At 37.0% G+C, this 27349-nt stretch overlaps 1 protein-coding gene across 3 annotated transcripts; it reads right to left on the bottom strand.

Moving 5' to 3' along the window:
* On the bottom strand, window positions 1-24074 carry LOC100749135 (calcium uptake protein 3, mitochondrial). 3 transcript variants are annotated; one of them, XM_012389248.3, is made up of 12 exons: window positions 23846-24074; window positions 9088-9223; window positions 8501-8611; window positions 4891-4938; window positions 4708-4790; window positions 3737-3799; window positions 3040-3141; window positions 2114-2242; window positions 1557-1780; window positions 1096-1253; window positions 859-1016; window positions 1-214 (listed from the first exon to the last, which is right to left on the bottom strand). In XM_012389248.3, the coding sequence occupies exons 1-12, from the start codon at window positions 24047-24049 to the stop codon at window positions 146-148; spliced, it is 1485 nt and encodes a 494-aa protein (XP_012244671.1). In that variant the 5' UTR covers window positions 24050-24074; the 3' UTR covers window positions 1-145. The 3 variants fall into 3 exon arrangements, with proteins under 3 accessions (XP_012244671.1, XP_012244672.1, XP_012244673.1); XM_012389249.3 differs by lacking the exon at window positions 3040-3141; XM_012389250.3 differs by lacking the exons at window positions 3040-3141; window positions 3737-3799.
* Window positions 24075-27349: the final 3275 nt, after the last annotated feature.

Genomic DNA, 27349 nt, shown 5'->3' with positions numbered 1-27349 from the left:
TCAGTCAATAATTATCACAGTGGTATTGTATTAACGAAATGGAACTAGAATTTCAAAAAACGGTGTAACTTCAATGGCACTTGATATTCTTGAATGGTTCGTATCTGTATTCGCTTTTAGATTCATTTCCTCTGCTTAACGTCGCTTAACGGGATTTCATTTCTTGCTTTACACACGAGGTAAATGCTTGCAAACGCTTATGACGTTGTTGAGACTGTAAAATAAAACCAAGCATAGATAAACAGTTATTTGTTAATTGCTACAAGCACAATGACTATTGCAGAAATTAACAACCAAAGGACTTGTAACAAGAAGGACACTCCTATGACTTTTCACCTATTTTCATTCAGAAAAGTGAAAGAATATTTCTTCGATACATATTAATTTCTTTAAAAAATATATTCACCGTGTTACACAATTGTCGTGAATGAATCTACATATGTATATTCATATTGCGGTACAGTTGTATCTAATTATATTATGAACTTGTGAATCTCATAATGGTAATTGCTTTTACAAGAATAGCTAATTCTCATTCTACGAGTTGAATATGATTTGGCATACATTATTTTTCATAATATCGATTTCATTGTGTTGTGAATCTTGATTTCGACTATTATTGTCAGAGAATGTGTTACTTTCTACAAAATAGACAAATTTGACGTCGCTTTTCGTCATAAGCCCCTCGATTATTATAAACATGCAAATTATGTTCCTACTATTTCGCTGCCTTTAAAATTGTCTTTTACGTTGTTAACAAAGTTTGCATTTAATTTTTTTAACAGTAATGTATGCGAGGCATTTATTGCCAAGTACACTATGTTTAAAAACGGAGGTAACTAGTTTTTCAATCGATACCTTGAAACCTCTGTGTAGGCGATCTTTCATTATCGCTATAAATTCCTTGTAGGATAACTGGCCATCTCCATCCTCGTCAAAAAGTGCAAAGACAGTGTCGATAATACGATCGCTAAGTACACTGCCTGTACAAATTTTCACAGCACGTTGGAATTCGTCTGAAAAGAGAAACGCGGTAATATACGTTTAACGATAATATATATCTAAATTTCTTTCACAATGAATATATCTTGAAACCTTTTGATATTGGGTGATCCGCCAGAGTGTACATTCGCATAGCAATTGAAAAGTCGTCGAGGTTGTTCAAGAATTGATAAAAACGACAAAATTCCTCGAATGTAATACTGATTTGAAGATGCGAATTTATTATTATTCTATCCACATATTTATCGTATCTGTAACAATAGAATATATACATAAATTTAGCCATTTGAAATGTAAGAAAATTAAAGAAGTAATTTAAGAAAATGAATCAACCACCGGTACAAATAGAAGAAATCCATACTAGGCATTTAATGCTATATTTTATCAGTTCTACTAAATGAAATTTGTACGAATTTCCAAAATTCACAATTACTTTCAACTTTTCTTTTGCACGTGTAACGAGATCAAATTTTAGAAACTACGCTTCTACGAACGACCTTCTATTTATTTGAAGCAACACGTGTGAGAACAAAATCGGAAAAAGGAAAACGTACTCGTCGGCATCGAGATGCGTATATCGTAGCAAAATTTTCGCAAAATCTATCTCGGAGATAACGTCACGGCCTTTACTGAATTCGTGAAATTCGAGCTCTAGAACTTCTTGCTGCAGGTTTTCCATGAAACATTTGAAATTTTCGTATTTCAGCTCGTTGGTTCCATCTTTCCCAAAGAAGTGTACCATCAGAGTGGTATCGATTGCATGTCGTCGTTGCAAGCCCTGAAAATAATATTATCATAGTCAGTGGCGTCTAATTTCTAATAGTGTCTTACACAACGAACTTTTTTATAATTTTGTTTATCTTCATGTTTTTTTGTTTCACGATTCGACAAATCCTTTTCGATCGTCTCTTATTCGTAAGTAGCATTCCTTTGTAAAAACTTCTTAAAGTACAATGATTTGCGATTATCACTTCCAAAAAGCCTTTGCGTTTTTAAAACAAAATATATATATATAAAAAAAATGAGAAAAATATCAAAAGAAAAAAATATGAAGATATATTTAGTTTGAGTGTTTATCGTTAGTTATTTCGAATATTATATCGTATATTACTTGGTCATCGTCGATATATTGAACTTGAATTGCTTCAAGAGTCGTTTGCCTCTCTTTCGGAAGATCTAAGTTTCTTTTGAACTCGGTACCGTGACGTCCTCTCCAAGCGTGGCTGAAAACTTTTTCCATCTGTAGGAAGGAAAGAGAAAGATATTTAAATTTCTGTTTTTAAAACTTGTTTTTAAGATCTGCTTTATAATTGATCGTAAAGCCTTGGGAGAAGAGTGTTATATACGTATGCAGGTATGTAATTTCGTTATATCGTTCCAGCTGAAATCAACGTTTACTTACCAAAAATTCACATTGGAATAATGGTTTAACAATTAGGATAACATATATTTTAGCGAACACAAATGAAAGTATTCTACAAGACGTTCTATCTTATCTGCCTTTTTAACTTATTATTTCTTTTTTTAACTTTAACTTATTATGCCTTTTTAACTTATTAAATTTAACCCGTATGTAGCTGAATTTTGAGATTTAGGTATCCAAGAAACGATAAACTATCGTAACTTTTTCAATGTTGCAGTTAAAGCCGCCAATACTTAATTTTATCTGCAAATCGCATCAACGTTTCGACCATACAAGTTGTATTAATAGAAACTTTGTGATTTTATCATAATTTTAACGAAGAATGTTATTAACAAAGTATCCCCACTTACATTTAGAAGTTCTTTCTTGGTAATTTTTAATAGGCATATTCATAAACAGAACCTAAATTTTAAACAAAGATTAAATTATGTAATTTTTGTGTTACGAACTCAACATCTCACAATCGTCACATAATTCAGTTTATTGTTAAATTATCAAATATATATTAAGAAGGATTTTATTTATTAAAATTATAATGCAAGTCCAGCAGGAAAATTCAAATTCACTCTGACAGTAGTTAAACAGATAATCACGTGCATAACTTAATAACTTACGTAGGAATTCGAGACAATCTGATTTTTGTCATTGCTCTCTCGGGTGTTACGAAGTTTTGGTTCATAAACGAAATCTTCGCTCGGTGGCATTATACGTTTCAACTGATAAATACATCAAAAAGAGATATTGAAACATATCTGTAATAGGCGCTTGCTTCGAATAAAAAATAAAAAGATGGATTAAGAAGTAACGTAACAACAAAGCAGAATCACGAATGAAAGTATAAATAAAAATAGCACGATAAAAAGAGATTAGGAACAAACGACGAATACAAATACATAAAGCGTCGAAACGTAAAACAAACGAACGGAATGGAGTTACTTGACAATTTACTTAACTTAAATAAAAAATGATGTAATAATGGAAATAATTAGTAATTAATTCAACTCATGCATTCAAAATTAACCGATAACAAAGCATACAAAATTTTGTTTAGTTCGCTGATAACAAAATATGAAGTTATTTCGATTAGTTTTGTTCTTGTGAATTATATTATCGTTTACGTTATTTAGAAAAGAATGTTAGACATCCGTAGGAGAGCGAATTAATAATATTATCAAGCAGGTTTGTTAGATGTCAAAGGCGCAGGACGTTATTCGAGTTACGATTGCAAGCGCGCATAATGAGTCGCGCGATGATAATCAAGATTGCGAATACCGGCTCGATTTGCTCTTTCACGAACATGTTAAAACTCACTGCACGTTTTGTTTCAACGTCGAGATGCCGATCCTTCAGGTTACCGCCGAGCAATCGTCGAATCTGTGAAAATTACAAACGCATCCGTGCAAATTGACAAATTCTGCTCTTGGTCGCATACTACGACCTTCTTCGTCTTCTAGATCGTGTGATTTTTCTTCGTTTCTGAGAACCCGCAATTTATTTTCGTAACGAGAACATTGATCGGGTTGCCGCGAGTTTCTTCTCGTTGTATACTTAAATCGAACATGTTAAATCTACATATAGCATTCGATATATTTATCTTGCTTTCTTATTTTCTGTTTCGTACGTTTATTCGATTTGGCGAAAAATATAAAAATCGTAATTTCAAGATGAATTAGAAATTTAGAATAAATCTTTCATTCTATATAATTATCGTATTTGTTGCTGCCTATGTACTTGTAATTGAAAGTTAAAACGTATCCGATCTCCATCTGTATCGATCATTTACAACTTTCAAAAATTTTCTCTACGGAATTTTCTGATTGCTTCGTCTTAAAATCTCTGCTTCAACTTAAATTCGAACGAATAATTTAGTTTAAGGTAATACGAGTACGATTTAATGTTATTAAAGTAAAAGGAGTAAACGTCGATCGTACATCGTGTCACGTTGATTTAATTTATGAACAAGTTATCGTCGAATATTTTCTGTCTGTCTGTCTGTGAATCGTGAATTACGTGTTTATCGGAAAATTGCACTGGAAATGTTGCAGAGGCATACCGAAAGAAACGTGTAACTTAAAAAGCTTACTTTGAACGTGCACTATTTAACTGGTTTTAAATTTAGCTTGCTTTATTAAGAACTGAAATTTTATCTCTACCGAAAAATATTTAATCAAATCAAATTTGAAACATTTCTATAGGACAAGTACAAATGCGATAAAAAATCGTGATAATTTATATAGCAGACTCGCGCAAGAAATGTGCAACTTGGCAAAGAATTATCTTACCACGAGAAATTCCGTTTTATCCACACGTTCGTTTCCATCCGTATCGAACATATTGAACGCGATTCGGAAACCGGACGTAGGTTCTGCAATAAGAATCTTTGTTACGTCTTATTGAAAATACAGAATAATGAAAATTCATGAGAAATTCACGTATGTTATTAAAAATTGTACGACGATACTTACTGATTAGGATCGATAAGAGGAAGAGATACTCCGTGTAAGATATAATTCCTACGTGAACAAAGGAAAGAATTATTATTACGTGTACATACGTATCGTAAATCATTATTATAACATGATACTAGGCGTAAGAGTAAACTTCGAACACAATATTTCAATAAAGGAAAGTTTCAATAGTTTACATATCGCGTTATCGCTTTGAATAGTCGATATTTCTATGATTTATTTCATTTTAACGATAATAATTTCCATAAAATAATCGATCATAGAAAATCTACTCGAAAACACACCATGCACAACTAGCATCAGCACTAAAAATCAGCCATTAATCATTACACAAAAGTCCTAATCCCCGGTCTAATTGATTTTCAGTCATTAGCTAATCTCCACGTTCGAATCTCATTCGGTTAAAACGACTTTTCGATCGTTAAATCGGTTCGAACGTATACGAGGCGAAAGAAGTCGGTCTGGTCTATCGGAAAGAAGCCGGGCCCCCAAGAGGGATTCGTACCCATTTAAGAATAAATCCATTTATGGGAAAATGATGTATCGCGCGCGGACGGCCGGGTCTCTTCGTTTTGTTTACGGCGACACGACACAACGATAAAGTGCCGTACTAATTTCCACGATAATCGCGTTAACTCGTAATCTAAGCGTAACAGGTTGCCCTAAACCATGGTGGAGAAGAGGTAGCTGCGAACGGCATTAGATACGCCCCATAACGTTCTAGGCATTCCTCGGAACATCCCTTTTCTTGGTTTAAAGAAACGCCAAATAACTCAGGCTTTTAACGTCTCGCAGCGAGAAATACTACTTCCAAAGTTAAATTTTGATCTTCCAGTCAGACAGAGCGCATCATCCTCGAAGCGTGTTTTCAGCTTTGTGCCGAACGATCGTGGAATCGATTTTATGTGCCATAAGCACTCCATAAAACGTTTTCACGACTACGAAAGCCGGAGGAAAGTTTACGAAGCGGAAAATGAAGAAAGTGAGTGGAAGGAAACGGTCGACGCCGAAGCTCCTCACACTCGACGTTCACGATCCATTTCTCTTTTTATCGTCGTTGAATTGGAAATTTCCGATTAAAAGTCCTGCACGAATGAAGCTATTGCAGGCGAGTACAGTCGGCGAACATCAGAAAAACTCTAAATAAAAGCTGACGCTTACAGCGCACTGTCTTTCTCTTTGCATTGTTCTAGAAAGAGAAATTCCGTTTGGTGAAATTGATCTTTTCCTGGAAATGATCGTCGATTCTCGAAAGAAGAATTTTTCGCAGGCTATCGATGTTTGAAGAAACTTTTCGAACCGTTTATTCGATAAAATTGCTCCGTCGATGCGTATCTTCTTTTCCCAGAATTTGTGCTTTCCATGCGATTCGATAACGGTGAATTATGTAAATTTCTTATGCAGGCAAACCAAATAAAAAATAAACACTCCATAAACCGTTTGCCTTTGCAACGTAACCTCCATTTAGATCGATAGATCTCTGTCAAATTTCTATTCTCTACTTTCATTTGGATTGACAACGAAAAATATTACGCTGTTATTCTTCACGTAATTACAAACTCGTTTACGCACACTCGATAACGTTTCTTACATATTTATTATCGGCATTCTCTCTTAGTTACTGTTCGCACGTATCATACAGTTAAACTTCGCCACTCGTTTCTTCGAAACTACGTTTCTACGAAGTAAATAAAGTGCCTTAAAAGCGAGACTCGTAGTTGCGTAAGCAACTTTCGCATTGTATCTTCATTCATACGGTTTCACAACTCGTTGTCTATGAGCAGAAAAAGAGTATACGTTTCTTCGCTGCTTAGCGCTACACACGCTTCGTGTATACTACTTTTGCGCCACTTCATTCATAAAATTCCACGATTCATTCCGATACCATGTACTACATACTTGGTGCGCGTTCGCGCAATGAGAAGGTATCCCGTTTAGTCACGCGTCGAAATGGTTTCGAACAGCGAACGAACCGATATCGGTAAGGCGATGTAGACGAGCGAGTTTTGTCGCGCGAGTGGTTCACAAGCGTTTTAGCATGAAATTATATGGGAAATACACGAGGCGCGAGCGATTTCGTATAAATTTGTATACATTATATGGGTATCTACATGTGTATCTAGAAGCAGTAGGACACCTGTGTATCTCATACGAAATGTAGCACATATAAAAGTAGTGGGTCGAAAAAATGATAAAAAAGTAAGGAGTTAAGGATTTACGAAAAGTTTGAAGCAAAACTGAAAATGAACGGCCAATTACTCGTTATATCGGTAGGCCTCGATATTCAATGCGATCACTTTTAGCATTAACGTTGCTTTAGCGCGTAATTAGCATAATTGTAGCATGTTTAAGACAGTTATTCGTGCTGTATGTTTTATATTTTATTTATTTATATTATATTTTAATAAATGCATGTCCGCGATAAATGTCTCGTAATTTCTCTATACATTTTCAGATTGCTTCCATATTTCAAATTTTTGATTAACTTGAAGTTTTACATTAACTTTTCAAACAACGACGACGCTGTAGTACCGACAAAATTCCCAAAAATGTCGTATATCGCACGCGATACGTTAATAAATGTTTTCTATAATAAGTCGACGAAACAGATTAGGTCAGGGGCCTCGTATATTAGCCTATAAAATTCTGGGCTTACTAACACCGTGTTGGTAACACGTGAGCAACCATCGCATCGCGATGGTATGGAAGAAAAAAGAGAAAGTGGGATACACAGAGAGCGAGGGAACTCGTTTATTAGAGAGAAGTGTGAAACTGGCTCCATACGTGATTATTTGCATTTCCATTAGCGCGACAAACGTGCGGTGAACGCACAAAAAGGCAGGAAGAGGCTCGAACCAGCTGCACCAGGGACTCGTTAACGACGCGACGCAGCCCTGTTATTTCGATCGTTGCGAGTCGCAAGGGTGGCGGGATTAATTGCTGTACCGATCTCCGAGCCACGAAACTCGAGAACCTTGCAAGAGAGCAACTTCGAAATTTTTCACACGGGACGCGTCGAACCTAAATCGTTCGTGTCAAATTTTCAATTTCTTCGTGACTTTTCCACGCGAGCCGCACCTAATAACCAACCGAGTCGATTAAATGTAAAATCGCGCAAATTGGTCTTTCCTCTCTAACACGATATCATCGATAATAATATCGTATTTTCCCGTCTATCGTACAATAAGTCAGCACCATTCGGAAAAATACGATATCTCGATCTTTTTGCTGGTTTTATATAACTCGCAGACTGACAATGAGAAGAAGTATCTTAATATGGAATAGTCGAAAAATGGGTACCTACGATCTGGTAGGTTTGAAAATATAAAAACCTTTTGAAAATACACGATAGATCCGTAATGTCTTTTAAGAAACAAAAAGAGCATATAAATCTGAATGAATTTAATATTTACCGCGAGCTAAAATACATTCGGTCGCATATATACGAATGTTTCTATTCTCTAGAAATATTTCCATGCTTGAGAAACAGTCTCGAGGTTCGAAAGACACGTCCGTCGCCCGGTTCTGTACACAAACTAACGTCGTTAAAATTTCTTTCCCTCTAAGCAAGTGTAAAAATCAGAAGCGGTATTTTTTGACTGCTCACCTTTGTCCCGAAGGTTTCTGAACATATGTGGATTTCCATGACGTAGCGAGGGGACGCTGTTTCTCATCACATCCAGCTCCTTGTCAGTTAACACGCGTCTCTTCAGCCTTGCTGAAATATCACCGAAATTTATTTATTTATATTATCGATCGAGACGCCGCGATTTCACCGCACTGTCGTTGCCAGTTTGCGCAAGGCTAAAGTGCATTAAAGAACCGTGACAGAAACGTGCGAACGACGTATAAATTCGGATGCTTAGAACGTTTGTTCTATTCGTAGACCGTAGAGCGACATACGTAGTGGAAGGTCGATGAATTCTTTCGGCTCAAATCTAATCTAAATTTTTTTAAATCAAAGAGAAATAATTAGCCTTTAACTCGTTAAAAAGATAGTATACACATACCTACAACACGTACAAAGCAGTATTTTGATTATTTAAATATTTAATTTCAAACAAATGTTAGATTATCGCGATAGTTAACAGCGATTGTTAACGGTATTGATCGATAACAAGTTATTTTTCAGCAGTTCGTTTCCGATCTAGCAAGTTATCACTTATAGCCTTTGCGAATTTATTTGATACTCACGTCTGGGTTCAGATTCAACGACACTGTCGAGGAAATCTTGAGGCGTCATATACAGTTGCCCGTCATATTCCACCGATGCAAATTTTATAAATCTTTGTTCCCTCATCGTCAACTTTACTGCCTTCTCGTGCTCCTTCTGCGTGACAGAATAAAAAAGAAAAATAAACATCGATTTACGATCTTTGGCCTCTTCGCCTCACTTGCGACTACAAAATGTATTGTCGAATATGACACAATTTCCATTCGTGCTACCGCGACTACTTACTTGGCAAGTTGCGCGACTAGTCGCAAGTGGAAAAAAGGCCTTCGAGCTGTGCGCGTCGAATTTTTGCTTTTATTCTTGCATTTCTATAATTTAATACCATCTGGCGCTGTTTATAGATCTTTTATACGAGCATAACATTTTATATTTATTTATACGAATATAATTTTTCAATGCATACGGACACGCGTATATTTTCCCGTTAAATCTTTGCGCCATATCGGCGAACTTGTTCGAAAGAACCTATTCACAGGTTCTAGCTCGCAAGTGTCATTAAGCTCTCTTCTTTGGCATTTAGCGTAATGGTCTCTTTTTACGATATCTTTCTATTTATGCACACACGCGCGTATACGATATTTGACAGTTCGTTGATTTCATGAAATTTCAATCGATTTATTTTAATTTATTAAATCATGAAATCGTTTATAAAATCACACAATTCGATCGAACTTTGCTCATACAATACGACAGGTACTTGAACGTTAAATATACAAATATCTACTCGAGTTCTTACTTCACTGCACCGCAGCAATGCGACACGCAATAGCTAAAATTACATATTTCTGTAGCTGGTACGGTCAAACGTTATCAGCGAACTATCGAAGAATAAGAATAATTTCCATTTTTAGGCTATTCCTATCATATTTACCTGCGAAAGGGACAACATTTTTGGCAACTACTTATTTAGAAAGAATTACTACCGAATTCAGGAGTTCGCTTATCACTGAATCTGCCCCAAAAATCTATCGTCATTCCTGTTACTTCGCGATTGTAATCGTAAAAATACTCGGGGAAAATCGTTGATTCTAAAAGGATCGTTTACGTCCTCGTTTTGCTTTCGAAATAATTGTACGATTAGAAGATTAATCGGTATGCAATCGGAATAAAAGAATTTCTTTCTACCGCATTTCTTGAAACGTTTAACGTCACGCTTGGGACGAATGCGCAAGACATGTCGTGAAATTCACACATCTTCCGTATCCCTACGATCTGTAATCTCGCGATTAAACCCATCGTGCAATATATATAAAACATCGATAGAATTCAACACTTACGATGTATAAGCATTTTTCATTTCAGCCCGCTGTCTTTGAAGCGATAGTTTACTACTTACACAAACAGGTAATTGTATAATTTAGAATATCCTTAAATCGCGTATCGTTTAATAAAAAACTGAAATTCGCAAGTTTATTGCATCACTTATTGCACATAAATCAATTGTCTACAGTATACCTACATGTAATCTATGCAATACTTCTTTGTTCAGATTAATAGCTTTGATATTGCAAACGTTACTTGGACAGCTTAAAGATTATAGACTTAACTCTACGGATACAAGAAGGCAGTTCTAATCTTAAAATATGTATGAAATACGTTGCGATCCTCGTGTCATACGACGATATTGCTTCAGAGAAAAGATCATCTACCGCCCACACCGATTCTGAATTTATTTGCATAATACACTATTATTCGATAGCCTTACAAATCGTCAAATTACATACAAAATAAAAGTATCTGCGTCTAATTCCAAATTAGAATTGAACGTTTGTACGCATACCACGTGCGATAGAAAATACGATAATTATCCGAGTATTTATTTTTAAGCGTCTATCCGATATTCGTTGTACAAATAAAACGAATAAATTTCGACTCTAAGATATCGGAATTATTTTGATATCCTCGTAAATATATTATCAGAGAAGAAATATTTACAAATAAAATAAGCCAACTTCCATCCTGCCAAGTATGTATCATCGTGCCGAAATCCATACTGTTAAATATTCTTCTTCGAATAAAAGAAATTCCACGCTGTACAATACCACATCGAAAGAGAGTGCGATTTTACCCATAAATACCGTACTTCGTTTTCTAGCTACACGTAGCAAATTCCAATATGCCAGGGACCACGAATGGGTCTCCGCTTCAGCACGATTCCATTGTTGCTCGCGAGAGCCACTAGAGGTTAACAAACTATCGATACGCGGTTGGAACACGACTATGAAAGATTGTCGAATTTCTAAAAGGGCGAGGCCCTTTTGTTGGCTTGCTTCGTGGGAGCCTGTACGCCCACTTAGTGGCCGGTTATACTCCTCCCAGCTATCTGCTTACCTACGTTCAGGCAATATGCGTATTTCGCGACGTAAGCTGCAGTTAAGCCTTAAAGGTTATGCACACAATTCTCGTGTAACGACGTGAATTTGCGATCTCACCGGTGCAGATTGAATCGTTCATTCTGTAGACGCGAAATTGCTGGAACGCGGCGACCCGGCGACGCGGCGCCCCGTTCCAAGAGTCAAGTTTCAGGACAACTGATTATGAGTTATTGTCAGCATCCATTCAATCTCTACAACCTTTTCCTTCTTTTCCTTTTGATCGCACCAGTCGTACAAGAGTTAAACAGCGTCTTTTGCACGTATAAGTTACTCGTTGCTTAGAAATTACGAGCTTAATAGTAAGAAATTGGCTGTATTATTCTTTGTAATTTACGTTGTTACGTGTTGACTATGCACGTGTTCTAATATATCGTTATTCGTTTCTATTCAAAGAACGTTCGCTTCGTCGTTGCATCTCGAACTATACCGCGCACCATATAGTTTACCGCACGTACCGTTCTGCGAACACGTTCCTCTGCGATTTAAAAGCAGAATATCAACACGGTACCTTGGTTCGTATCGATATCGTTACATCACGCGTTTGTCATTATTCGCATGAAACGGATCCTTGGCTTATTTATAGGCGAGCTGCTCGAAGGATGTTTGGCCGACGCTCTCGTTTTTCGTTGCATTTCCATAAGCGTGAATCTCGGTCCGACCGTAAATCAGCCTCTTTTTCCGCGACAAATCGTTTTTACAATGGTTCGTACTCGTGATAGTAGCTTCCCGTTACCGATCGAGATTATCTGGCGAAGTAACTCGAAGATTCATGCGTACATGCCAGCAGTTTATTCTTCTATTTTTTCTTTTTTTTTCTGTTAAAAGGCACACCCATTAAGCGTGAATTTATAGAAATAAAAATGGCATCGTTAATTCAGCCGTCTGTTACGTCTGGTTCGTGAGTAGCGTTCGTTTTCCTACATGTATGTAAATCTGATAATCGTATTTTCAATAAAATCATTTTATTGCAATGTGCCCGGTATCCCGCTTATAATTATTCGTATAATTACGCGACCCAGGGAAAGTAACGATTATACGTTCCGTACGAAATGCGTGTATTAATTTTTACTGTTTCGCTCAACGAGATTTATAGTTATAGCCAGCGTACGTGTATAATAGTGCGGTTATCGATGGCAATTTCAGCAAATAAACAATAAAAGAAAACGCATATCTCTGTGTCCATTTGGTCGTTCCTTTTAGAGTTTGTATGCAAGTGTCTGAAAGATACGTGGTTTCTATTTATTTTTTTCTTCTTAATAACAACCTTCGATTTCGATGGCTTTGAAATACGTTGGCTCACGGAAGTATTCGAACGTTCGTAGACACCTTTCGCGAGTATATTACGTCAGCTATACGAAACATCATCGGTTCTGTGACGAGAACCGACCGTCGCGATTACGACGATCGAATTTGAAACAAAGTCAAAAATGTGGTGGAAAAAGGTATTTGCACACCGTTGCATCATATCGTAACCTTTTTATGATATTTATTTACACGATTGAAATATTCTAGGCACATCTTAATAATTGTTACGCACAGGGGATGACTCGATTATACGCTGGAGGAGATAGATACACACGTGCGATCTCGTTCGTTAATTCTGATTGTAAGCATGGAAAAATATTGACATATTCGACTATATAGTGATGTAAGTTTTCCACTAAAACTGCAAATATTGGTTTGGGTTGCTCTCAGCGAATCGTAAGGCGCTGTTGAGAATGCTAATATTTTCTGACGTTTAACATGTTTCCATAAACCTCTTACTGCTTCAAGAACCATCGCGCTGTCTATAAACCGTTAAACTTCAAAAACCATTACGCAACTGAAGTTTACTTCCTCGAGACAGCTGGTATCTACCGCTACGATAACTTTTCAAGGAAATCCAACCAACAGCACGGTACCCTTTGCGATTGTTCTATAAATGGCACTAATTGATCTTTGAAATTCCTAATTAGCAACACCGCTTTGAAAAGACCAAAGTTATACAAGGAAGAATGGTAGAAAATGTTTCGCGCATCTCTAAACGGTTATCAAGGCGTCGCACTATCGTCTCGACAGATCCAAGAGTTTTCGATTACGTTATATCAAAATACTATACAAAGCACGGCATCGTATACATGTTTGTACGCGTATTTTTACAATTGAAAATTTAGCTAAAAACACGTAGATGTTTGATTCTAAAAACAAACAACGAGACATTTTTCAGATCGGTTGGAAAAATATTCGGAGCGTAATTGAATCTGAAAATAGTTTCCCGGTAGAAAGTCAAGATACGATTTAAATACGATTATATCTCTATTTCGTTTTATCTGCGATATTCGCGTTTTCCACGACCGTCGGCCGAAAGGCGAAAAGTCAGTGTCTTCGCGCGCACGAGTGTTTCTAAATTCGTATCTTTAAAGCGTGTTAATCCCTGGTCAAGGTCAATGATGGGACGAAGTCGTCGGCAGAGCTCGAAAATTCTTACGAAATAACCTTTGCTCCAGCGTATCCAGGGACACGATCTCACAATTCCTCGTTCAGGAATACATGAGCGACAGAGGAAGCTGAAATCATGGGGGAAAGATATTTCCGCGAGAATGAATTTACGCTACAACACACCCATAAATCGACTCCTTTTCTTTTCCGTGGTTAATGCGCGCGGCACCGCCGATTTATGGGATACCAAACGCCGTTAGGTCTAATCTTCTCGTTAGAGACGAGGCCGAAAAGCACCGAAGGTGCCGGCGCCCTTTTGTACAAATTGCTACCGAATGAACCAGAGGCCAGGGACCACCGTAGTACCACGTCGTTTTGGAAATTGGGTCTGTTGTAACGTGGCCAGGTAAATGAAATTCTTCGTCTGTTTTTATTCGGCCCCACCAACGACCGTTTGAAAAACGAAACATCTATCTTCTTGTCGTGTCTTGTTCCAGTCGATTCTTCGACTCGCGTTTGAATTTCACTAGATTTTATTCCGTGGGTCACCATGTGAAAGTGAGTCTGCCCGATCGTGATCTTATCTGCTAGCGATTTATCGGAATCTATGGAATCGCGGTATTGTTCGATTGTAATAATAAATTTGTACACGCTTATTCGTTAGTTACAACTATCTTAAAGGTTAAATTCGCGGACCAGTGCGTAGGATAAATAGGAGATCACGCGCTATACGGCGGGTTGAAAAGTGAATTACGCTCGTAGTAGTAGTAAATCAAAATTTCGCCAATTTCAATGTAGTCACGTACTTTGTTTCTTAGAAGCTTCGTTCCTTTAGATTCCTGATCAATTAAATCGTAACTTAACTTCCTTAAAATTAATAATTGTAATTATAAACGTACAACGCTATCTTACGGGAAATAGCAGCGGATTAAGTAGAAAATAATAAGATACTAATGGATAGTTGACGTTTAAATTTATGACTTCTTCAATAGACGATCTTACAACTTCCATGTACTTACGTTCTTAGATTCGTTTCATACTGTATTAACGATGATCGTAATAGCGCGATCGTGATAATCGTATTGCGTGTACAATCTTTCGTATAACGTACGAAATCTTAATATTTTCAAATTTAAGCAACAAATTCGATCTGTCCTCGCAGCAGATAAACGAAACGATGGACCATTTTGTATTTGTCTGTCGTATGTGGACGATTACGTGTCATATAAAAACGTTGTACAAGACGTATATTATACTGTAACGGTTAAATATCTAGAACTTCCGTAAAAGGAGCAGTTGATGTTAATCGTAGTTGGAGTAGAAACGCATTTATCGAGTATTTTGATCGACAACGAAAAGAAGTAGTTTCTACTTAAATGTACGTTTAATATATCCGTGGAAAAGCACGTGATTCTAGTATTCGAGCATAATAAATCTAAGGCGTGATTTCAATTTAATAAAAACACGCAAAGAATCGAATTTCTATTTTACACCGACGTACTATAGACAAGTTCGTTGGGTCATCTCGAAATCATCTCTGGTTTTTATTACAAAAATAGCGGTACGTGTAAAAAACTAATCGAAGTCTGCGGAAAGAGAAAAATAACATCTCGTAAATCATCGATTACCGATCCCATTTACTCTAAACCCTGCCGCTTATCCCAGAGATGAAAGTTACGAGATTAGATCCGCCAGCGCAAAGAGAGGCAGCAAGAAACCAAACGATACCCAGTAACGAGGTACACATCGATATTTACAGGCTTTCGCGCGCGCTAATTTTCCTAGATCGTTTGGCGTAAACGTGCGCGAAAGAACATTCTGATTTATAAATGTTTTTATTCGAGTTTATGATTGTCCACCTTGTCCACCGACCTAACGAGCAACGGCGACGGCTGTCAGGAAGCGAAGAAACGAGCGTAACAAGAAGAACATTGATCGCTCCAATCTTAAAGCGATGGATCCGCGACCACGGGGGAGCTTCGAATTAGCTATGTACACAGTGGTATCACCTATCACTGTTATTAACCCAATTTTTCACCGAGGCAACCGGTTCTTCGCGTTTTCCTGGAATCAAATATAACGTCCGTCTTGTTCGGGCGTTGAACGATGATTACGCCGACGCCGCTACCAGAACGAGACGCGGTGTTAATTTAACCCGAGATCACGCTCGGCCCGATCAATATTCCGGCCAAGTTGGTTCGTATCTTCGTAGATGCGTGATGCCGCGTTAACTAACGTCTGTTGGCACGTCCTTGCGTGTCTACCGGATCCAAGGGGTGTTAGGCTGGCATGTTAGCGGCCCAGGGTAATGACAGGCGCGGTGAACATTATGCTAAGTGCGAGGCATCCGACTGTCCTTTTTTTTTACTCTTCCGTGGACCCTGAACGTCCTCTTTTTTCGACATGTTGCTGCCAGTGTGGTGTGATTAAGGCCCGTTTCATCTGCACCCGTAAACGATCCCCTCTTTATCCTCACCCTTGCCCCTTCTCCATCGGTTGACCTCATCTCCGCTTCGCCGTTCGCCTTCCTCGGTTGTTATAGTTTTCAATAAAGGAGGAGGAACACGCGACCAGAATCGCTATTTTGCAGCAACAATTTTGTGCGAATCGCCTAAGGCAACATTTCCTGTAAGAGCGTCTAGAACGTAGATTACGCGTTCCGTTCATTCGGTTAGACGCAACGCGCCTATGTACCGCGTACGTTCTACAAGCTTGAAACGCGTCTTCGTTATTGGCCAAAAGCTTGGACACGCGTACCAGCGTGCAAAGTGTTCTCAAATTTTCACGCAATTTCATTCCTTAATTTCGATATTTACCGATACCTGACCACGCAACGCGTACTCTTTCTTTTTCGCATTTTCCTTGGCTTTTTTCCTCGTTTACCTTATTTATACTATTCGAACTTACGTTATTTCAGTAATGGTGTTTCTCGTGACACCTTTCATTCAGAGTTATTACGTGTATGTTCTTAATTGCTGTTTACAAGGCATTCGAGGTTCGATGTAGCTCGTATAGATCTTAATGGCGAATTAAGATACCTTTCGAAACTAGGTTAACTCTTCCTTAACTCCAGTTAACTCTTCCAGTTTCTTTTCAGACGAAGAGACAAAGACGATAACCACCGTTCTTGGCTAAAGTCTCGATCGACTCGTTCGAACGCGGATACGTCGCTAGTAGCGACAAAAACCGATTGACAGGTCGATGAGTGTTGGCATCGAAAAGCCTGTCGATAAAGTTCCGGCAACTAAAGTGGACAGCGAAATACTCGACGCCTCTCGAGTCTCGTATCGTTCTCTTCGTCTCGAGAATGTCGCGCAACAACTAGGGTGGCCGGCAACATCTACGGTCAAACGTTGGCGCGGACGTTGAAAAGGAAAGTATACGCGACCGATCGCAAACCACGTGGATGGCAAACACCTGCCTACCATCGATGCAGCAACGCGCGCCGCTCGTCTCGGTGCATAATGCAACGGTGATTACGGATCTTACGGCGAAGCACGGTGGCATGGCGCCGAGATTGCAGCAGGAAATTGAAATCAGATAACAGACCAGCGCGTCCAACCAGTATCTTCTTCTCGCTGCGTATTTGCATACGCGTGTTTAGATATGAAAATTTCATTGTCGAATCCTACGCCTTTACCCCGGCGATTTTACTATCTACTTTTTGTTATGAGTATCGAGTACATAGTAGTTAATGACGATAATGATTGCATATCTCTATACCTATCAATTCGATATGGTTAAACTGATTTGCTTCTCGGCGGTGACGGTGTTTTCATTTTCCAACGAATGTGATACGAATATTTACGACGCGAGGCGAGGATTTGTGCTATCGATGATTTGCTCGAGCAGCCGAAGAATCCACAAGGATAAGATCACGATCATGATCATTATCAGACGTATACTTTGAGAAACATATTCGGAGAAATAAAAGCTGAACGAAGGTTTATATCGCGCGTTAAGCGTCGTAACGAGTATTTTATCTTGAGTATCGATATATAATATATATTCTTACGTACCGTAATATATTTCTACGTGTTTCTTCGCATTCGAGTTTCTAATAATCGCTAGATTTCTATACACGTGTATGCATATTATATTATATGTGTATATGGAAAATTGAGATATATAGAATGTTAGAAAGCGGCGTTAATAAGCATAGCTTATTATAGAAGTATGAATTACAATTAAATAATGTTTGGCGGTAGCCCCTGAGTTATTTGTTTGCTTACCACTTGCTAAGTCAACTTTCTTTCTCGAAATAATTTAAAGCTATTTATTTTACTACAGTTATTTATATAACAAACCGAGCTATTTATGTTATTACAGCTATTTATATAACGATCTAAACTACGCACGATCGAAAGTACATTTCATCGGATCATTTAAAGATACTTGGGTGAAAAAGGGCCCAAGAGAAATCTTTGATCAGCATCGATGTCTCGTAAAACGGTTCGCGGTTCACTGAATCACGCCTAGTAAACTAATGAACTTAGATTTATAGGCGCGTAAAGTCGACCGGTGGTCCAAACGATTCTAATCCTAGCAAGGTTTAAGTTAGTTTAATCGATCGCAAAGACACAGTTCCAAGAGTACGCGCAGTTTCGGTTCATGTTTAAACTCTATAAATCTAACGTTTATAAAATTACACGTCTCCTTACGAAATATTAATGGCTAACTACCGCTATTAATCAACATTTCTTATCTGAGAAAATTATATTTTTTATCCGGTACACAGGATAGAAAGTGGAACGTGAAATATCTTGAGATTCTTAAACGGTCTGCGATGAGATTGCCTTTATTACAGCCTCACCCGTGAGAAACCAACGCGTTTATATCTTTACGATCATAATTTTATGGTTTCACGCTGAAAAGCCAATATCAACATTCACCTTTTAACGAATGTGTCTTTAATGCACTCTAAAATCCGCGTTAGAAAATTACGTTCCAACAAAATTTTTACGCGCCTATTTAAATCATTTCTATCCGATTTATTCGTCCATTTTCTTCCACGGTTATTTTAATCATTGCACCAGTTTCTACGATTTTTTCATTTCTATCGAATTTATCCCGTTACCTTCGTGTCGTAAATTTTCCAACGTTTAAACCTAAAATATTCTTTATACGTCGTTTAATCCAAACGGAACGCTTGTTCGAACGATTTCGTCATTTGGTAATACATCCGATCCAAGGAGCTTCGACACGCTAGATAAGTTAAACGCGTTGGCAAAAGAAATTTATATCCAGGAACGAATTGATCCAGTGTTCGTCGGGGATGTCTCGTATCAACGAGATGTGCCATAAGAACAAAATTATCGCGCGGGACGTGTCTACGTCGTTGTTACAATTTATACGCGATATTTGAAAATCCTTCTTTCATACCTATCGTCAGTTTCATAGCACGTTTATAACGTTCTAATATTCATGCGTATAAAATTCGAAGAATTTAGCTTTTAGCAATTGCCAATTGGAAAAATATACACGACCCGCTCTTCGAAGAATCTCTGCAGTCGCGTAATTCCTATATCAACGCATTTCCTTTATCCTTTTTATATCGAACTCTTGGGTTTTTTTCTGTAAACGTTATCATTTTGTTTTTTCGAAAGACGCGTGAAATTTCGTTCTCTTCTACGTTATTATTTACGTGCATATTCGTACGAGTGTCATCGGACGTGAATAGTTCGATATTGCGTTCGACTCACTTACAAATCCTTTAAGGAACGCAGCTCGCTTATCAATATCTCTTGGCGCCTCGTAAATTAGTACCGTGCTTCTATGCGAATCTTATTTTTAATTAACAGCACTTGAGGTAATTTTACGGAATGGGACTGGTAATAATCAATGCAGATATACGATCGGCAAAATACGGTATGATATCAAAATTAAGAGATTACGTCACGCGAGCTCGCGAGAAAATCAGGTTCACCTTCGCGAGCAAATACTCGGGTATCCATTACAACGCGAAGGCTCATAATGGTCCATCTGATAAACGAATTCCAATTATATGACCATATCAGCACAGATCTCGCGGAATTTCTCTTTATGGGGTTTAAGCTTCTATTTATGACTATTCTTCGATGTCGCTCGTTCGACCAAGAACAAGAAGATAACGCGTCTATAGGAGTTCGGTTCGATCTGATGTAGTTTCCAGCGAAAATACGCCACAAGTACTTGTTCTTTAGCGGACTTGCTATGCGGACTTGTTTCTACGTTTACGTGGATGTTTGCGTTATTGTAACGCAATTCTAGTGCGCGTTTACACATTTACTGTAACTTGACGCGGCAGTCTCAGTGACAAATCTTTTCAATATCTTCGACATCGAGCAGATGTTAACAGATTTAAGAAGATATCAGGTTTGCTATTGTTGGTTTTACCGATTCGTAGTGTGTTAAGTTGCGTATTAAAACTATTTACGTAGGAAAGTAATGGAATCAATGGTGAATACAAATCGAGTTAGTTAGTAATCGGTAATTACAAATATTTATCGTGACTAATTGTATTAGGTGTATAAAAATATTAATCGTTGATCGTCGATCATCGATTGTCAGATATTAATTGAAATTTAATTTAATTAACCATTAACGATCAAAGCTATTTGATACCAAGTCTGATACGACGCATAAGTATTAATTTCACTGAAGAATTTTAATAGTTAATGGGTAATCATTAATTTCAATTCGCGATTAAGTAGGTACCTTCTTTTTTAACATTAACGATAAGAGATAATTGATAAATTGTAATATCGAAGAAACGATATTTCATATTCACCGATCTGTTATTTATATAATTTCCCATATTATTGACGTTATCATTATTGATAACTAATATATTTTCAATAATCTTCCCTTTCTCGACAAGGACTAACATTAAACTTTCCGGAGAATATTCCACGTATCTATAAATCAATTTGATCGTATGCGTATCTCTCAACCCTACGCTTCATCATCTACCCTACACTTGTCTCAAACAAATAGATAACAAAAGAAAGTGGATGAAAGAAAAAAAGAAAACACTAGAAACGAAGTATCCACCGTTACCTCTTTTTAATCGTGTTGTATTAGCAAGAAACACCAGGCCGCATTAAAATCTTCCTTTTCGTGTTTCAAAAACTTGGTAATTGGTTTTGACTCAGTAATCGACCTCTTAACAAATTGTACCTCATCCGACCGACTCTATCTTGCTTCTCATTATTCATCCTATCTTTTAATAATCAATTCCCTGCCAGCAGCAAGAAGCATAATCGTATCGAGATAGCTGCAGGGTAGAGGGATGGGAGGGGAGACGTACATAGCATAGCAAGGTTCGCGAATAATCGCGAGTTCCAGGTGTGTTTCGCGATACACGTTCGACAGCTTGCGAAGCTTTATCGTTCGAAAATCATGATTTACGCCCGTATTGACTCTTAATTCCGGACGAGTTCCTCGAAACCGTATAAATCCTATGCGGTAGCCGCGTATTATCGTCGAATCACCGTTGGCTAATCGAACCAGATGGAAAACGAGCATCAAATAGATCGCTAGCGGTATACGTGGCTACATAGATCGTTATTTAAGCCACAAATTGAGTTCTTAGATTCGATGTGGACGAACGATGCAACGTTGTTGCGATTGGATACTGGCGGGCAACTAGATAGCTCGTAAATCTATTTAGTCGTTGGTCATAAACACACATAATGTTTTTGACGATGGGATGTGAATATTTATGCTTGTATGGGAAATTTAAACGAGCACAAATGTACAGAACGTATGCAACGTGCGGAAATGTACGAAATATCCAAAGTATCTTTCATACTGTTAGGTTGTTTGGAAAGTTGGAAAATTGTAAAAATAACTCGCGTAACACGCGATATATAGAGAGAGGGGGGGGGGGCAGCAAGAGAGAGATAGAGCTGTTAACGGTTTCATGACGAGCTGTCCAAGTATTATCATCATTCGGTTCGATGATACGGTTCGCGCGTTGGTTTCTCGCGTCTGCCGGAGCCATGTTCTGGATTATCACCAGATAGCATATCTATCGATCTGTATGTATCGCGATGCTGGAAACAGTCACAACCAGGATCGAGGATAAACGATGCGGTCGAATCTTGGACGATTGGAGCGATAACGGCTGCCAGTCTGTGGCGTTCGCAGGACGCTTGTTCGGGTCCGTGATTTGTGAGTGTGCAACCACGGATCGAGCACAGATCTTCCCAAGATTCGCACTTGTTCTGCTAGACCGAAGGACGATCCATGTCCACGAGAGAACATGTGGCGGGAAATGTGTTACATCGACGCGTAAACGGGTTGTCTTGTAGATCGCGAGATCTTGGTCGTTGTTCCGCTCAGATTTTGAACTTTGGATCTATACTTTGGGTTACCTAGGGTTTCGAATAGCGTTAAATTAGCTACAGGCTCGTATGATCGTTAGATTTGCATTTATAATCGCAGACGGTATTTGTCTCATTAAGCGGTAGACTTGGATAATAGAATTTATTTGTATGTTTTCGGCAAAAGTAAAGCTCTACTACAATGAATTTAAGAGAAACAAAATATGCGTTACTGTACATGTTGGATCTCGCATATATCTATGAAATGAATCATAATAATAATAATATTAAATTAATTATTAAATTAATAATAAAAAATGAAATTGAAAATAGAAGATTATAAAATGTAGGCCGTTACCACTAGACTTCTATAGACTTCTAAAAACGTGTTTGACTACTTAGTGCTATCAAGTTGTGTCGATCGCGTTTTTGCTTTTACACGCGGAAAAGTACCGACTAGAAGTTTCTTGTAAACGCTAAGATTATATACTAATTGAACAGTAAATATGATAAAACATTGAATAGCGATATGAAAAAGTAATATTAGTGGCAATTCAGATGTCAATGTCATGTCAAGTGCTAATTCTGGCATTTTTTGACATTAAACATGCCTCTTCTTGTAGTTACAGCTGTATTTAATATGTACTCAACTTTTTTTTTGAAATAACACTATCTGCATATACGAACCTATTTAATATTTTCCAAACTATCGAGTATTTATGTAAATCGTCGATATAACTTGCATAATCTCTTCAATTACAGTCGAAATATAAGAAAGTACGTATGTTAACGAAATTATATATGAATCTCTAACTACCGCAATTTTTCTTCATTAGAGATACAGAAATTTCTATACCTGCTATAAAGATCTTTACTCAAATTTGTTTATTCGTAAATAACATCTCCTGTATTCCTTTCATTAGAAATGAAACATGTTAAAAATAACTTTATTAAAATTCTATTTATCAAAATACGGTAAATATTTCCAAAATCATATAAAATATTCGTATAAAAAATTTATTCAAATAAAGTTTTCTTCCTTCGCCTATTTTTGCATAATACGTATCTACATACGAACATACATTTCTATTCTAGTTTTCTCAGATTTTTATATCACCGTTTCCAGTAATTTATACTCGCTATTTACAAGAATTTACATAAGTATGTGTATTTAATTACAATATCTTTAAGATACTGTAAAAAGCAACATGTTAAATAAATAGATCGAACATCGCATCGTGCGATATTTGTATAGTTCGCTCCATTATAAACAGAATCGAATTCTAACCTATAACCTGTGACGGCTATAACCTCAAATGTCAGTAACGCCTTGCGTAATATTTCTTCCGGTCAAGGATCTTATCAATCACACAATAAAATTCAATCAAAGTGAATCTATTTTATTTGATGTCAGTGTCAAAACAATCATCGAGGAGTATCTAGAAGTAATATATCGAAGTCAAGTACAAAAACATTATCTATTCCTATAAATAAATTTCTTTCCACACTACTTTCGCCGTTTAAATTGGCAACTTTTATATTTCGAACAACGCGTGCATCGTTTAAAAAGCATATATTAATTGTACAAAATAATAAAACGAAAATGTGTGTTTACAAACCACTCGTATCTTGGCGTGTACCGCGTCAGGTCGGAAATATCTGTAACCGCAATAAAGCGTAATAGAAACTGTTGCAAACAATCCGGTGTTGAGACCCCATCTTTTCACTCCACTGTTACTATACCACGCATTGTAAGAACGTGTGACACCACAAAAATGCCGTACGAACGACGATCGTCGTGACAACCTCACTACGCTCGCCATGTTCTATGCAGAAGTGAAGAACGCGCGCATGCGCTGTGACCCTGTCGGCAAATTCAGTTGCGCGCATTACGAAATTGAGAATGTGTCTCCTGATGTTAAAGAATTTCTTCGATATTCCTGAATATTTGATTATTTAATAAAGCAATTTCTTTAATACGGCTTATGATATCTAACGAAATTTGAAAGTTAACGGATCAATCAATTTTGTATCAGGATAATAAAATTCTACTATTACTCGTATTGTTTTTACTTGCACAGAAAATATCGGAAAATCCTATTGTTCGTAATGATATTCTATTATTATTGATAGTATTATAAGCAATACTATTTACGCTTTTGAGTTCTAGATTTAGCATCTTGTTAAAAAATAGCAAGGGCGAGTTCATCTTTAAAGTACATTTGCGCCGTTGTGCTCTAATTACCGAAGAAACCGGAAGGAGATATCGCAATCAAATTAATTAATGACCACGAATTTAATGTCGATGAACTTTGAATGCAGATGTTTATACCGTTGATAAAATTATATAAAACCGCTAATAATAATTATAGTAACAAATAATTAATCCAGATATATTTTATTACAAATTGATCAAACAATATTCGGAATAGAATTGGAAAAGCAGAAAATATACAGCTAAGATCTAATGTAATATTACTTCAACAATGATATAAAGCACTTTTGGGTTTCTTGAATCCATATTTAGATATTAATACGCCTTCATCGTTATAGGCAAGCAATGGATATTTATGCATTTATGAGATTTGGTTAAAAATACAAAATTTACAAAATACGTAAGAGTATATGAAATGTTCAAAGTACTCGTTACAACGTTTAGAGCATGAAACGAATTTCTATGTCTTATTTTTTAAAATGTATTCGTGTAAACGAACCTCGTCACGCGTAAATGTACGAACTCGTACAAAAATCTACAGTCTAATTATAAGATTATTAATTTCTCTAATTTTACAATAGTTTTATACTTATTACTATCTTCAAACTTCATTCTCTCTACGATAATCACGTTCTTGTTAACTCATGCTCTTATAATTCATCGAATCGAATGTACGCATCTTTGGATCGTCGCAACAGGTCGCAATATGAACGCGTTGATTTTGCAACGTTGCTGGCTCGGTGATCGCATTCTTACGAAGTACAAGAGAGTAGATAGGGGAAATAGTAGTCTAATAGTAGTCTAATAGTAGTCGCTGGACGGCATGAAATTTGTAGGACGAAAATAGAGTTAGCGTATAAAGCAAAGATAGCATTCGAAGGACGTTATGTAACGAAACGGTGCCATCTTCACCCACGATATGCTATGACGCAACGGGCAAAGAGTTACGTTGAAGCGCTAGCGAGTGCTAAAATTATGCGGGCTAATGTACTCGCACTCTTACTACCGGTTACTCCGGTATAATAGTTTATTAACCGAGGTTACTAGCTTTCTTCTTCGTGGCTGCATTATTACTTATAAATATACTCCATCGCTAGAGCGTGCAGTCGAGACAGTCTTCTGCGATCTTTTCCCCTTCTTGTTTCTGAAAAGACGAAGTCGTTCGCGATCGGTCGATAACGAACTTAAACTTTATTTAAGCTCTGTTGATTTACACTTTGGTTTAACGACTGGTTCTATAAAAGACGAGAACACACTTGGCAAGAGAATAATAGCTTTATTCCTAAACGATGAATACGTTTCTTGCTACGTACAATACATTTTCATCGTATGAAATACACGCACGTATGCTTGCTGAAGTTGAACCTATTTCGAAGTTAAGGTGCGTTCTAAAGTTGTCTGTTACGTGTTCACGTAGGTATTATAATGTACTTTCTTCTTTAATATAAAGCTGGTTGGAAAAGCAGATCGTTACATAAGATGTAGCATAAATATTAATGTTACATTTTATAATTGTTTGAAGTAACGAATTTCATAAATCTTTATACAAGTTTATGCCTTAGATTTAAAAAATCGTTTTACCTCGTATATCGTTATCGATTATATTACGTTTTCGAAATTTTCATTAAAATTACAGAAGCACGTTGAACGATTTCTACAAATAAAATTCTACCGATTAATTTCATTTATTGCTATTTTAGTAAAGTTTCGTTAAAATATATATCTATTCTTCTCATAAAATAGCATCAACTGTTTTAACTAACGTTAACACGTTCCTTACACGTAATGAGTTTATAGCTAGATTTGAATTACCTTGTGCCCATTATCGCGGTGCTTTAATATTCTCGAACAAAATAAGAGACCGATATGAGACCGTTTACACGCGTCAGGTAAAATAATTGTGGCAATGAATGTCGATAATTAATACTCGTTTCATCAATCTTATTTACATTCTAAACGTGGTTCAATAATATATCATTCGTAGTTGAGGAGAATTTATAATAGTGTTGCAACGAGCCATTGGCCTGGACCACCCCAGGCGAAATTACAAACTCAGCCTGCTTATTTATAATTTCCAATGATTGATCGATCGTCCTTACATTTGCAGCATACCAAATATCTTGTCTTTCTTTATTTAGGAATAATCTCACGAGGGCAATTTAATTCTATTAGAAGATGAATGTGTTCGAGTCGCAACGAGCGATTTCCAGTTATTATGAAACAAGAAAAATACAATTTTTACGGGACGTACTATTCGTCGTATCGGTTTTTAATTTTAAGCATTTTTCGACAGCAATTAGAAGCCAAATATATACGATATATTTCGATATATATAGTTCAAATACTTTGCAAAGTGCATTTGCTAAATATCTTCTAACGTCTACAAAATTTTATCAATACAATTATGATAATCGAGTTTCGTTACAGCGCTAATGAAATTTCGAAATTTTGTCAATCGTTGTATTTCTGTACGTAACTGTTATAAGCAAGGTACTTTTACACATCGAACTGCTTTATATTACAAAAAATACACGTAATAATTAATACGAACGTGACGGACGGATGAAAATATACAAACAATTCGCGATTCGTAAAAAATAAACAGTTTTCGAAATGACGACTACCTATACGACGATTTGCTATCGTAATCATGAAAATGTTGAAATCAAATTACCAACGAAACACGAAGATCGCGAATCAATTATAACGGTGGCGTAAAAAGTTCATAAATTGAAATCGATTACCAATTGAAAGCGTCCCGTTTATCTGACTGTTGTCGCGATCCTACCGCGACCTAACCTTCTGAAAAGAAGAAAACCTCCGGATTCCTCGAGCCATTGAACGAGCTCTTGCATTCCTGTTAGTCCATCGTCGACAAAAAAAAAAAAAAAAAAAAAAAAAAAACGGA

Source organism: Bombus impatiens, unplaced genomic scaffold (assembly GCF_000188095.3).
Source record: "Bombus impatiens unplaced genomic scaffold, BIMP_2.2 scf_0640, whole genome shotgun sequence".
NCBI lineage: Eukaryota > Metazoa > Arthropoda > Insecta > Hymenoptera > Apidae > Bombus > Bombus impatiens.
The sequence above is the reverse complement of the archived record's forward strand: the minus strand, read 5'-3'. Positions and strand labels throughout refer to the sequence as shown.